This window comes from Miniopterus schreibersii, assembly GCF_964146895.1.
Source record: "Miniopterus schreibersii genome assembly, chromosome: 2".
In the NCBI taxonomy this organism is placed as follows: domain Eukaryota; kingdom Metazoa; phylum Chordata; class Mammalia; order Chiroptera; family Miniopteridae; genus Miniopterus; species Miniopterus schreibersii.
This window is the reverse complement of record NC_138102.1, coordinates 75,487,971-75,502,801: the sequence shown is the minus strand read 5'-3', so window position 1 is coordinate 75,502,801 and position 14,831 is coordinate 75,487,971. Positions and strand designations below refer to the sequence as shown.

The 14,831-nt window shown below is 36.3% G+C and overlaps 1 protein-coding gene across 7 annotated transcripts in view; it reads right to left on the bottom strand.

Annotated features, from left to right (window-relative positions):
- The window catches only part of CDADC1 (cytidine and dCMP deaminase domain containing 1), an 84,561-nt gene that overhangs the window by 53,551 nt on the left and 16,179 nt on the right, over nucleotides 1–14,831 (bottom strand). For all 7 annotated transcript variants that reach the window (XR_013998136.1, XR_013998137.1, XM_081128062.1 and 4 more), the window contains exon 4: nucleotides 5,120–5,297. Coding sequence is in view for 5 of the 7 variants with exons in the window: in XM_081128062.1 (XP_080984188.1) it covers nucleotides 5,120–5,297 (178 nt within the window). In the remaining 2 variants the exon portion in view is untranslated. The remainder of the gene's footprint in view (nucleotides 1–5,119; nucleotides 5,298–14,831) is intronic.

Here is a 14,831-nt window from a genome sequence, read left to right as displayed (position 1 = left end):
ACTATTCAACCATGCATTAATAATGTACCTGTACTCTGAATTCTTCCTCTGAGAAGCTAATCTATGAAAATATTCTAAATAGAGACCAAAAAAATGCATGGATATATTTAGTGCAGCATTGTTTAAAACAGTAAAAACATAGAAAAAAACTAAATGGACAAAATAGGGGAATGGTTAAACAAATTAGGATCCTCCTCATAACAAAATATTATACAGTTATCCAAAATTTCCACAAAAAACTTATAATTTGAAGGCAGAAGTGGGGGGAACAGCAATATTCATTTTTTTAAGTCCACAAAATTAATCACAGACAACAAACAAGATGGAACATTTTCAATCAATGTGATAGAGGAAAGGTTAGTAATCTTTAATATATAGAGATTTTAATACATTAAGAGCGTATACAGGTATAAATTCATAAGAACAAGGAGGCCTTAAGAGAGTCCAAAAGATATGAACAGACAATTTACAAAAGAGAAAACAAAACTGGATAACAAACATATAAAAAAATATTTTAATTTGTACTTGAGATTGAACGATGAGGGATGTCTTATACAGAGTTAAGCACTGAACTGTTCATCAATTAATTAGTATTTTACAAGAGACCCCTTTGCTAGTATCTCATGTAATTGAGGCTAAGAGAGACATTTTTTATGAGTGTGCCAGAAGTGACTGGATGAATGGCCCACAGGGTGTTGTGCATTCAAAGTAACAGATGAACTAAACAGTCTCAGTTGAACAAACACAATCCTATCTACTCCCTGCTACTTCTGACTCTTACTGTGGCTTGGGCTGTAAAGCAATTTTGAAAGCCTCAAAGCTAATATCAGAATGTTTCCTCTGGCCGAATTTCACTTGCCCTCTGTTGGAGTTCTCAAAATCTATTTCCTAACCAGCAGAGATGGTCAATCTTTCATCTAAACATGCTGGTTGCTTCTAGTAATCCTAATTCAAGAAGAGAGGGTGACCAATCTTCAAACAAATATTCATGTCCCAGCACCATATGCTACTGCAGAACTTTTCCAATTTTGTTGTCTCCGACCCCATTACACTGTTTAAAATTAGTGAGGACCCCAATCAGGTGTAGATTATATCTACTAATATTTACTGTATTAGAAAATTAAAATAACATTTTAAAAATATTAATTCACTAAAAAAATAACAATAAAGAACCCATTATACATTAATATAAATAGCATAGGTCAATGAAAAAGAAGTGTATTTTACAAAACAACAATAAAAATTAGTAGAGGAGGATGACATTTTTTAAATTTTTACAAATATCTTTATTATCTGTCTTAATAGAAGACATATGGATTCTCAAATTTGTTGGTGCTTTCAATCTGCTGCAATAGGTTGTTTTTATTGAAGTATATGAAAAGTATCCAGCCTCACACAGATATGTAGTTAAAAAGGAGTATTTTAACAGCTATTTCAAGTAGTTGTCAATGCTCTTCTTTGACACTACATAAAAATTTGACAAAGGATAGTGTCTTAAAAATCATAACAATTTTTTGTACTTATGTTAAATTCTATTACTTAAAAAAAATTCTATTCATTAATATCACCACCAATCTCATCCAGAAGAGTCTTTAAGTGCTGGTAAGCTGTAAGCTCATGATGTCAAGTTTTTCAAAATTTTCATTTTCACTTGAAGACTCAAATTTTATCATTGGCAACAAATACTGTCAGTTGTTTTCTTAATTCATTTTTGATATAATGTCTGCCAATAGCCAAGCGTAAATAATTATTGCTTGTCAGATCATGGTGTTCCATGAAAAAAGTGGAAACTTAGTTCATAACTCAAACATTTGCATAGGTGGTTTTCCTTAAGGCAAACTTCATACTTAGGTTTGTAGCAAAAGTGCTTTATTGTCTACCTCCTATTTTCTCACATAGAATATTATAAAAATGTGTATTCACGGGTTGGGATTTAATAAAATTAATTTTTACTGTTTTTTTTTTTAAAATATATCTTTATTGATTTCAGAGAGCGAGATAGAAACATCAATGATGAGAGTCACTGACTGGCTGCCTCCTGCACATCCCCCACTGGAAGTCAAGCCAGGCATGTGCCCTGACCAGGAATCAAACCTCAGTCTCCTGGATCATAGTCAACTCTCAACCACTGAGCCACACTGGCTGGGCAATTTTTACTGTTTCATCAAAGACTTTCTTACATGAAACCTTTTTTAACTCCAAGTATGTGGCCATGAAGAGTACAATACTACTACTGCCTTGATTCTTACTAGGCAACAGTAGTTTTACTTACCACTGTTTTGGTACTATTAGTATAAATGTAGTAGTATTATGAAAATGTTTTTGACGTTGTGGGACATCAGGAGTCCACAGACCACACTTTGAGAACCACTATGCTTTGGAAATGTTTGCTATGTAGCTGATGTAACAATAATTGTAACTAAAGTAATTTGGCAATAGCATGGAGTTAAACGAAGCCACTTCCCAAGATATAATATATAAACCTAATCTAATACAGCAATTTTATTTATATATGAGTCTAATACTAACATAAAAGCATTTCTATTATAGGTTCTTTCTGATTTTCCATACTTCATTATCTCTCCTGGCAGGTTTAAATGTCTTAAAGACATCAAGCAGTACAAGCAGTAACTGGCACTTCCCAACTTTTCTAATTTTTGGCTCTGAGGCTATTAAGAGTGCTTGCAGCATAGTCAACTCAGCACAAAACACAACAGTCTTTCATTCATTCTTCTCTCCTGACTCTAGAAGAAATCAGTCAAAAAATGTTTTGGTTCTTTCACAGTCTTCCTTTCAATATCAATGTAATACTCTGAATCCTATTTTATACCCTGCCTAATGCAATAGTCTATTAATCATGCTCTTAATCTCTTATCTTTTCATGTTCCAATTCAATAACAAAAAATAAAAATAATAATTTTAATCATGTTACTCCTGCTCAAAAACCTTCAGTGGCTGGCTCAACATTATCTATAATAGGATTTATAAGTCAGTTAACACAAGTGATAAAGTAAATATCCAACCTGCCCAGTTAATTGGGAAAAGAAAACATGCTACCACCATCTTACCTATCTTCTGTACTCACAGCTGCAGGGGAAAGACTACAGAATCTGACGGCTATCATAGATACCCTATCTGCTTGAAATACTTGTCGCAGGTCAGGAAACTTTAGCCACTTGTAGCTCAAGGGCACTGCCTTCACCACAGACCTTTACTCTTAAGACTTTGATGTAAATAAAAAGTTTTCTCAAAACAAGTTTAGGAACTCTGTCCTGTAAGATAAAGCCCAAGGGCCATACAGCTTTCCAAAGTTCACCACTAACCCCCAGCCTATTATTATAATCCATCTGCCACATTCTTTCCAAGAAAAATTCTTCATTTGAAATACTGACCCCCCAGAACCTTGCATCTCACAACTTAATGACCCCACAAAGGCTGTGTCCCTGGCCAGGGATGTGTTTCCCCTCCTCTACCTCTGTATCTACCCACCAAGATACAGTTTACGCCCTAGCCTTTCATCACATGACAACCTGCAGGGGTCACTATTTCTTCTCTTACCACTTCAGCAGGTATCATTCATTTGGTACTAGATGCTGCATTGAGGACAAAGATTTGGGACTATACCAGCCTTTTTTTCCCCCAGAAGGTCTCAGAAGGAGGCTTCTTTACATATGCATGTTTGATTAAATCACTGACCTTTGATAACTGAACTCAAACTCCAGCCCCTCTCTCCTTCCCAGAGCTCTAGGAGAAGAGGCTGAAAGTTCCAGCCCTCCAATCACCTGGTTGGTTCCCCAGGCAACCAAGCCCTATCCACAGGGGCTTTCTAAAAATCACATCATTAACAGAAACTCAGCTTGAAAGAGGCTTGTTATGAACAACAAAACACACCTTTGTCACTCTTACCACTCAGGAAATTCCACAGGATTTTAGTTGCTCTGTGCTAGGAATGGGATGAAGACCAAACCTATTACTGATATTATAAATCACAATATCACAGTACCTATGTAAAAGATAAAATATTTTTTAAACAGAAGAATGGTCTGCATACTTACCTGGGTGAAAAAAAGAATCATAAGCACAAAGAGATTTAGTGAGTAGCCTGATAAGACAGAGATGGAAAGCTATACATTAATAATTTGTGTTCCTCCTTCCAAAATGTAGAGTAGTGATTGGGAGGCAGCTGCCGGCCAGGAACTACAGTTTCCACAGTGAATATGAACAGAAATGATGTATGTGACTTCTGGGCCAGAATTTTTAAGAGCAGATATGCCTTCTCCATTTTCTTTCTCAGTCTGAATGCAGAGGACTCAAGGCCCTTGGGGATGACAGCAGCAGTACCACAGAAGATGCCTAGGTCCAGGAATCAACCACTGGAACAAGCTGTCTACTGTTCAGCAACATCTGCATTTGGGACATTACAGTAGTCCCCCCTTATCTGAAATTTTGCTTTGTGTGGTTTCATTTACCCATGGTCAACCACGGTCCACAAATATTAAATAGAAAATTCCAGAAAAAAAACAATTCATAAGTTTGCCTGCCCACTAGTCACTTTGTAGCTGTCTAGGTTATCAGATCGACTGTTGCAGAATCATGGTATTGATCACAGTGCTTGTGTTCAAGGAACTTATTTTAACTTAATAATGGCCCCAAAACACAAGAGTAGTGATGCTGGCACTTCAGATATACCAAAGAGAAGCGGTAAAGTGCTTCCTTTAGGTGAAAAAGTATGTATTGCATAGGAATAAAACCACATATATAGGGTTCTGTACTATAGTTTGAGGCATCCACCAGGGGTCTTGGAACATATCCCCCATGGATAAAGGGGTACTACTCTACAGGGGCTATAAATCCCTAGTATATTAAACCACTGAAATTTTAATGTTTTGTCATAGCAGCTAATATTAGTCTACTAATACATAAAACATCATCTAACAGGTTAGTGACAGAGCTGAGACCAGAATCCAAGCTTTCTGACTCTTAGTATAGTATATCAAACTGTCTTCAGATGGATTATATATATTTCTAAATTACCTCTGTGGTATTTATGCAATTTGTTTCCACTGACTATTCTCAGATAAATGTTAATAATCTCCAACAAAGTCTTATCTGCACTTACCATTTACGATCATTTTCAAACAAGCAGAACATGGTTTTCTGGAAAAATAAAGATCACAGTTTTTCAGCCTTGACCCATGTTTTATAAGAGCAATTTTTCCAGCATGTAACTCTTCACTTGAACAGTGAAGATCAACAATTTTCATGTTTTTCACCACCACAAGACCAGTTTTCTTCACCTGCATGAAGATAAAAGATAATAATTTATTAGTTAAAATAGCTAATGACCATATCATGGATTATATACTTCATTTATTAATAAAATGAAAATTTGTTTAGGTCTTTACCTGAACAGTTTAAACAAAAGCACATTTTCATTAGGTTCCCCCAATTTTTTAGAATGTTTAATGTTGACTTTATACCAGAAATGTTCTAAATCTAGGTTTTCTTAATCAATTAAGCATTTATATATCATTAATCTGTCTTAGTGAATACATTTTGACCTAGTAAAGGGCAAGAATCAAGTTGATTTGACTTTTTTTCTTATAGCATATAGTTTAGGACTATTTAGTATTAAGCTTCTAGATGGTCATAAAAAAAATTTGGAAAACTATGATTTTACACATGAATAAGTGAAGACCAGAAAGTTCATGTGACTTTCTGAAAGACCACAGGTGGTAAAAGGCAGAACTAAAAAAGCGATAGTTTTGATTTTTAAAATAATTAAAATACTGACTAAAATAAGGATAATTCTCAACTTCTTTCTTAAAAACAATTTTTAGCACAATGGCAGACTAGATTAATTCCAACAAATATATTACCTATAATTTTAAAAATTTTTTAAATATATAGTCAAGCTCAAAAGAATGGAAGGAATTAGAAGGAAATTAGAATTAGGTATTAGAAGGAAATTAGAATTTCAGGTATTAGAAGGAAAGAGAGAATTCAAAGCCAGAACAATAATCTCAGCAGTATCCCACTCATAGGTAGTAGACTGGGTTAACTCTGCTTTTAAGTCATGGAGGCTGGGGACTGGCTGGGGTTCTTCAGAGTTGTTACTCTAAACCTAAAGTGTCCTAACTTATACAGATACTAGTCAAAAAAGCTAATATAACAATATTAATATCTGATATAACACACTAAGGTAAAACTCAGTTCTATGAGGGCACAAAATAGTCTCTGCTGTTTTCACAGCATAAGACTCTGAAATTAGGAAAGTAAATCTGATCCTTGGGTTCTGGAATGATTGTTACAATATGAGGGGAACTTGGACTGAGAAGAGGGTATCCATGTTTCCCTACTCCCTTTCAAAGGGATTTTACTCTACAGTTATCCCCAATAGGACACATTTAAAATCACTTTAAAGATGAGACCAAAGCTATATTAACTAAAATAGTCAAGTTTCAATTTCAGTTATGAGTATAAATGTTTGACACTATGGAGAATATTTTATAAAATGTCTGAAAAAAGGAATAAATATTATAGAATTCCATTTCTGAGTTAACCAACCATCTCTAATCTATAACAACACTTAAAAGGAATACAAAAATCTTTTGTTTAATAACATTTATATCCAAAACATATCTAAAATAGGAAAGTTCTATCTAATTGGCTTTTATTTTATTTATTTTTTTAATATATCTTTTTTTTATTTCAGAGAGAGGAAAGGAGGAGAGAGAGACATAGAAACATCAATGATGAGAGTCATTGAACGGCTGCCTCCTGCACGCCCCTGAAGGGGGATCGAGCCCGCAACCCGGGCATGTGCCCTGACTGGGAATCGAACCCCGATCACCTGGATCCTAGGTCGACCCTCAACCACTGAGCCACGCCCGGCCAGGCCTATATTAGCTTTTAAAATAAGCTTTAAATTTACCTTGAATTTGTGAACCCTTTCCCTTCCCATCTCAAAATTTTTTATAGTTTTATGTTCCTCAAGTACAAACTATATGTTAGTATCTACTTATGAATACTTCCAGCAAGTTTTTTGTTGTTGTTTTTATTGTAACTTTGGAAAAGAACTAGTGAGGCCTTATCAAAAGATCTTACCTTGCTGGAGCTCATTTTATTAAACTGAACTAGCTGTACTGTTGGAAATGGCTGCAATGAAATTATTTTAGTTTGAGAGATTTTCTGTTCAGCACACAGATATAAAGCCAGAAAACTTGACCACTAAAGACTTTTGAAAAAAATTGTTCCTCATAAATGGGAAGCATACTCATCAATGTATTTTTTATTAGTACATTTTAGGCCAAGTTGATTTACATTTTCTTAAAAAATATCTTTATTGTTGAAAGTATTACGGATGTCCCCTTTTTACTCCCTCCCTCCTCATTTACCACCTCCACCCTGCTCCCACTCCATTCCCAGGCCTTCCTCACACTATTATCTGTCCATGGGTTATACATATATGCATAAAAGTTCTTTGGTTAATCACTTCCCAGACCCCCACTGGAGATTCTTCACTCTGTTGCATGCTTCCATGTCTATGGATCTATTTTGTTCATTAGATTCCACATATAAGTGAGATCATGTGATATTTGTCTTTCTCTGACTGGCTTATTTTGATTAACATAATACTCTCCAGGTCTCCCCATGCTGTCTCAAAGGGTAAGAGATCCTTCTTTTCTACAGCTGAATAGTATTCCATGGTGTAAATGTATGACAGCTTTTTTATTCACTCATCTACTGATGGACACTTGGGCTGTTTCCAGATCTTAGCTATTGTAAATAGTGCTGCTATGAACATAGAGGTGCATATATTCTTTCTGACTGATGTTTCAGGTTTCTTAGGATATATTTTTAGAAGTGGGATCACTGGGTCAAATGGCAGTTCCATTTTTTATTTTCTGAGGAAACTCCATGTCTTCCACAGCAGCTGTACCAGTCTGCATTCCCGCCAGCAGTGTACTAGGGTTCCTTTTTCCCCACATCCTCGCCAGCACTTGTCTTTTGTAGATCTGTTAATGATAGCCATTCTGGCAAGTGTGAGGTGATAGATATCTCATTGTCATTTAAAAATTTTTTAATCTTATTTTATGTTTTGAATTTATCTTTATTGTTGAAAGTATTACAGATGCCCCCCTTTTTTCGCCCATTGAACTCTTCCTCCCTGCTCTTATCCCCTCCCCAGGATTTCATGGCACTAGTATCTGTGTCCATGGGTTATGCTTATGTGCATGTAAGTTCTTTGATTAATCTCTTCTTGCCTACTCCCTTTCCCTCTGAGATTCGTCAGTCTTTTCCATGTTTCCATGATGCTGGAACAATTCTGTCAGTTTATTTTGTCCATTAGATGCCACATATAAGTGAGATCATGTGATATTTGTCTCTCTGTGACTAGCTTGTTTCGCTTAGCGTAATAGTCTCCAGGACCCTCCATGTTGTCTCAAAGGGTAAGATTCTTCTTTTCTACAGCTGCATAGTATTCCATGGTGTAAATGTACAACAGCTTTTTTATCCACTCATCCACTGATGGGCACTTGGGCTGTTTCTAGATCTTAGCTATTTAAATAGTGCTGCTATGAACATAGGGGTGCATATATTCTTTCTGATTGGTATTTTGGATTTCTTAGGATATATATTCCTAGTGTGGGACCACTGGGTCAAATGGCAATTTCATTTTTTATTTTTTGAGGAAACTCCATACTGTTTCCCATAGTGGCTGTACCAGTGTGCATTCCCACCAGCAGCGTACCAGGGTTCCCATTTCTCTATATCTTCCCCATTACATGGCATTTGTTGATTGCTGATAGCCATTCAGACAGGTATGAAGTGATACCTCATTGTGGTTTTAATTTGCATCTCTCTGATGATTAGTGACATTGAGCATTTTTCCGTGTTTCTTAGACATATGTATGTCCTCTTTGGAGAAGTGTCTATTCAGGTCCTTTGCCCATTTTTTAATTGTACTGTTGATCTTCCTCTTGTTGAGTTGTATCAGTTCTCTGTACACTTTGGAAATTAGCCCCTTATCAGATGCATCCTTGACAAATATGTTCGCCATACCTGGGGGTTCCTTTGTATTTTGAGGCTGATTTCTTTTACTGTGCAGAAGCTTCTTAGTTTGATGTAGTACCACTTGTTTATTTTTTCTTTTGTTTCTCTTGACCTAGGAGATGTATCAGTGAAAATTCCACTACATGAGATGTCTGTGATTTTAATGCATGTTTTCTTCCAGGATTTTTATGGTTTTGCAACTTACATTTAAGTCTTTTATCCATTTTGAATTTATTCTTGTGTATGGAGTAAGTTGGTGATCTAGATTCGTATTTTTGCATGTACCTGTCCAATTTCCCCAGCACCATTTACTGAAGAGACTGCCTTCACTCCACTGTATGCTCTTGCCTCCTTTGTCAAATATTAACTTACCACAATGGCTTGGGCCTATTTCTGGGGTCTCTGTTCTGTTCCACTGATCTATGTCTGTTATTGTACCAATACCAGGCTGTTTTGATTACAATGGCTTTGTAGTACAGTTTAATATCTGGTAAAGTGACCCCTCCCAATCCTTTCTACTTTCTCAAGATGGCTATGGCTATTAGGGGTCTTTCTTGGTTCCATATAAAGTTTTGAAATATTTGTTCTAGTTCTGTGAAATATGCTGTTAGTAATTCTTCCAACTAATGACCATAGTATATTATTCCACTTGTTTATATCTTCCACTATGTATTTTGTCAGTGTCTTGTAATTTTCTGAGCACAGGTCTTTTACATCCTTGGTTAAGTTTATTCCTAGATATCTTATTTTTTTAGTTGCAATGGTGAATGTTATTGTTTTTTTATTTTCTCTCTCTGAAAGTTCATTGTTGGTGTATAAGAATGTCATTGATTTCTGGATGTTGATTTTATATCCAGCTACCTTGACAAATTCATTTATCAAATCAAGTAGTACTTTAGTGGAGTCTTTAGGGGTTTTATGTACAATATCATGTCATCTGCAAATAATGACAGTTTTACTTCCTCCTTTCAAATTTGGATGCCTTTTATGTTTTCTTCCTGTCTAATGGCTGTGGCAAAGGACTTACAGAACTATGTTGAATAAGAGTGGTGAAAGCGGACATCCCTGTCTTATTCCTGTTTTTAAGGAAAATGGTTTTAGTTTTTGACCACTGAGTATGATGTTGGTATTAGGTTTGTCATATACAGCCTTTATTACATTGAGGTATGTTCCCTATATTACCAATTTGCTAAGTTTTTATCAAAAATGGGTGTTGGATTTGGTCAAATGCTCTTTCTGCATCTATTGATATGGTCATGATTTTTGTCCTTCATTTTGTTTTAATTGATTCGTGAATATTATATACCAGACTTACATCCCTGGAATAAATACCACTTGATCATGGTGTATGATCTTTTTAATGTATTGCTGGATCCAGTTTGCTAGTATTTTGTTGAGGACAGTAGCATCTATGTTCATCAGGTATACTGGCCTGTAATATTCTTTCTTAGTAGTGTCTTTATCTGGTTTGGGGATTAGGATAATGCTGGCCTCATAAAAAAGACCTTGGGAGTTTTCCCTCCTCTTGAATTTTCTGGAATAGTCTGAGGAGAAAAGGAGTTAATTCTTTTTGAATGTTTGGTAAAACTCACCTGTAAATCCATCTGGTCCAGGACTTTTGTTTGCTGGGAGTTTTTTCATTACTGCTTCAATTTCATTAGTTGTTATCAGCCTATTCAGGTTTTCTGCCTCTTCCTGATTCAGCCTTGGAAGATTGTATGTTTCTAGGAATTTGTCCATTTCACCCAGATTATCCAGTTTGTTGGCATATAGTTGCTCATAGTATTTTCTTACAAGCTTTTGTGTTTCTGTTGAGTTAGTTGCTATATCACCTCTTTCATTTCTGATTTTATTTGTGTCCTCTCTGTTTCTTGGTTTGTCTGCTAAAGGTTTATCTATTTTATTTATCTTTTCAAAGAACCAGCTCTTGGTTTCATTGACTTTTTACATTGTTTTTTTTACTCTCTCTGTCATTAATTTATGCTCTGATATTTATTATTTCCTTCCCTCTACTTCCTTGGGGCTTTTCTTACTGTTCTCTTTCTAATTCTTTCAGTTGTTGTGTTAGATGTTTTACTAGAGCTTATTCTTGTTTCCTGAAGTATGCCTGTACTGCTATGAACTTTTGTCCCAGGATGCTTTCCCTGTGTTCCATAGATTTTGGATTGTCTGTCCATTTTTGTTTTTTTCAAGGAAGTGTTTGATTTCTTCCTTGATCTCATTGGTAACCCATTCATTGTTTAATAACATGCTATTTACCCTACATGTGTTTGAATATTTTTAAATTTTCTTATAGTGGTTGATTTCTAATTTCATGCCATTGTAATCTGAGAAGATGTTTGATATGATTTCAGTCTTCTTGTATTTGTAGAGACTTGTTTTGTGTCATAACATGTGGTCTAGTTTTGAGAATGTTCCATGTGCACTTGAGAATGTGTATTCTGCTGCTTTGGGATGAAATGTTCTGTAAATGTCAATTAAATCCATTAGATCAAGTGTGTCACTTAAGTTCTGTTTTCCTGTTGATTTCTTTTCTTCATGATCTGTCCAATGATGACAGTGGGGTGTTAAACTCTCCCACTATGACTGTGTTGCTGTCAATCTTCCCCTTAAAGTCCACCAAGAAATTTTTTATATATTTAGGTGCTCATATATTGTGTACATATATATTTATAAGGGTTATTTCCTCCTGTTGAATTGATCCCTTTAGTATTATGTAGTGACCATCTTTGTCTCTTGTTATGGTCTTTATTTTGAGGTCTATTTTGTCAGAAATAAGCATTGCTACTCCAGGTTTTTTTTTCGTTTCCATTTGCATGGATTATTTTTTCCATCCCTTCACTTTCAGCCTGTGTGAATCTTTTGCTCTCAGGTGGGTCTCTTGTAGACAATATATATATGGGTCCTGCTTTCTTATCCATTCAGCTACCCTATGTCTTTTGTTTGGACCATTTATTCCGTTTACATTTAAGGTTACTATTGATATATACTTATTTAATGCCATTTCCCCCCTTTATGTGGATGTGCTTTTCTCTCACTATTCCTTCTTCTACTTAGAGCAGTCCTTTTAGCATTTCTTGCAATGCTGGTTTCGTGGAACTGAAGTCCTTTAGGCTTCTTATGTCTGGGAAGCTCTTTATTTCACCTTCAATTTTAAATGATAGCCTTGCTGGATAAAGCAATCTGGTTGCATGTTCTTGCTTTTCATTACTTTGAGAACTTCATGACACTCCCTTCTGGCCTGAAGAGTTTTCGTCTAGAAATCTGCTGTCAGCCATATGGGGGTTCCCTTGTAGGTCACTGCTTGTTTCTCTCTTAATAGTCTCTCTTTGCTCTTAACATTTCCCATTTTAATTATGATGTATCTTGGAGTGGGTCTTTTTGGGTTCTTCTTCTCCGGAGCACTCTGTGCTTCCTGAACTTGTGTGGCTTCCTCCTTCACCAGTTTATGGAAGTTTTCTGTCATTATTTCCTCCACCAAGTTCACTATCCTTTGTTCACTTTCCTCCCCCTCTGGGACTGCTATGATGTATATGTTGTTCTGCTTCATGTTGTCCCAAAGCTCCCTTAGACTGTCCTCATGCTTTTTAAATTTTTTCGTGTTGCTGCTCTGACTGAGTGGTTGTTTCTACCTTATCTTCTAAGTCACATATTCTATCCTCTGCTTCATTGAGCCTGCTTTTAATTCCTTCCTGAGTATTCTTGATATCAGATATAGTATTCTTCATTTCTGCCTCTTTCTGATTTATGACATATAGCCCTTTTTTCATGTTTTCACTAAGTTCCTAGACCTTTCCATTAAGTGTCTTATTTCATTAATTTCCTTGAGCATCTTTATCACCATTACTCTGTACTGTATTTCTGATAACGTGCTTAACTACCTCTCATCAAGGTCTTTTTCTGGCGATTTTTCCTTTTCTTAGTTTTGGGGGTTGTTTCTTTGTCTCCCCATTTTAGTGACTCTTAGTGCTTGTGTCTGTATATTAGATATATTTGCTGTCTCCCAGTCTTGTGGGGTGGGATTTGTACTGTATGTTCAGTGGGACCCAGAGGTGTGTTGTCCTTATACTTCTGAGCTATGTGCTCTAGGTGTGTCCCTTTTTTAGGTATTTTGGGCTCTCCTGTTGTGATTGGGTCTACATTGTTGGTGAGCCATTCTTGGGAGGACTCTCCTCTCAGGTTGGCTAAGCCCCAATCACGTCCTGTGATCTGTTGTACAGGTGCTGGCAAGGCAAAACAAAACACAATGAAACTGCCAGGAAACAAGCAGTATCTTATCATATATCCTGATAATCACAATGAAAACATCCCAAGAGAAAGTAGAATTGGGAAAGCGAAGCAAGAACACAAATACTAAAGCAAAAAAAAAAAAGAAACAAACAAAAAATAGAGAGAGGAAAGGATATTATTGCTAATAGTAAAAAAAAAAAAAATTAAAAATAACAATAAAAAATAGAGAAACTACCGGCGGTAGATAAAAAGGGCAGAAAAAAGATTCTGAAAGAGGGGCAGGCAAAAAATTAAGAGTAGAGAGTAGCAACAGGAAAATAGTTGAAAAATAAAAAATAAAAACAAAATAAAGGGACAAACAGAAACAAACAAACAAACAAAAAGACAGGAAGACAGAAAATAAAAGGGGAGAAAACAAGAAGAAAAGAAAATTATGCCAGTGGGACCAGAATAGAAAGAGATAAAGCAAGGGCAGGGAAGGAGTCCAATAAGAGATATGGGGAAACAATAGAGAAAAGCAGTAAACTTATTGGTTATAATGATAATATTTCAGCAATTAAGCAGAGAATATCAAGAAAATCTTGATAAAAGAACAAAAACAAAACAAAAGAACAAGCAAAGCAAAACAAATTTTAAAAAGTTAATTAAAAAGTTAAAAACAAAAAATTTTAAAAGGAAATTTTTAATTTTTTTTTAGAAAAAAGAAAGTCAATCAGGTGAGTTCCTTCTAGGCAGCTTATATTGTCTGAGGCTCACTGTTCTGTATGCTAATTTCAGTTCTCTTGGGAAAGTACTTTTGTATCAGCCAATGTCAGGAGCTGTCTAGGTTTGGCTCTGGTGTCCTTAGGTAGTTGGCTGATCTGAGGCTCTCTGTGGACCATATCCACTTGTCAGCTATTTTGCCTCCCCACTGTGGTTGCCTGGTCTTACTCCATAGTCTTCTGAAAAGTATTTAGAGTAAAGGTCGGCTAGTGTAACTCAGGATATTGTTCCCCTTACACAGAGGTTTCACTGTCAGGCACTCACTGTGGGGAAGTTAGTCTCTGCTTCAAAGCCAGTTCTTCAGTCTCTACCCTATCCTCCAATTCTAGTTCCCCATGCACTGGCCTGCTGCAGTTTCAGATTGACTTCAGTCTGTTGCCTTTTCTGTATGGGCAGTTTCAGAGGCCTGGGCTCAGTGGGTTTGATTAAAAAAACATTCCAGTGACCACTTTTCCTGCCTAGCCCCCAGAAGGTGTTTTAAGCTTTTCCTCCAGTTCCCAAATACTCCCTGAGAGTCTTATTCTTGTATTGGCCTGTGAGCTGTTCTCCCTTCCCCCTCAGGACTGTGCCCTGCGGGGGATATCTGGGTCTTCAGTGAGCTGAACCAGCCCCTTTCCTGTTGGGGGGGGGTGGTCCTAGACTGCGGGAGAGAGGTAGGGGTGCTCTGCCCCCTCCTTTCCCAGACCTAGTTTGCTGATCTCACAGGGCACCCATTTCAAAGTCTCCACAATGCAGGATCAAATCCCAGCTTTTGCTGGTCTGTCTCCTGAATGAGCAAGCCA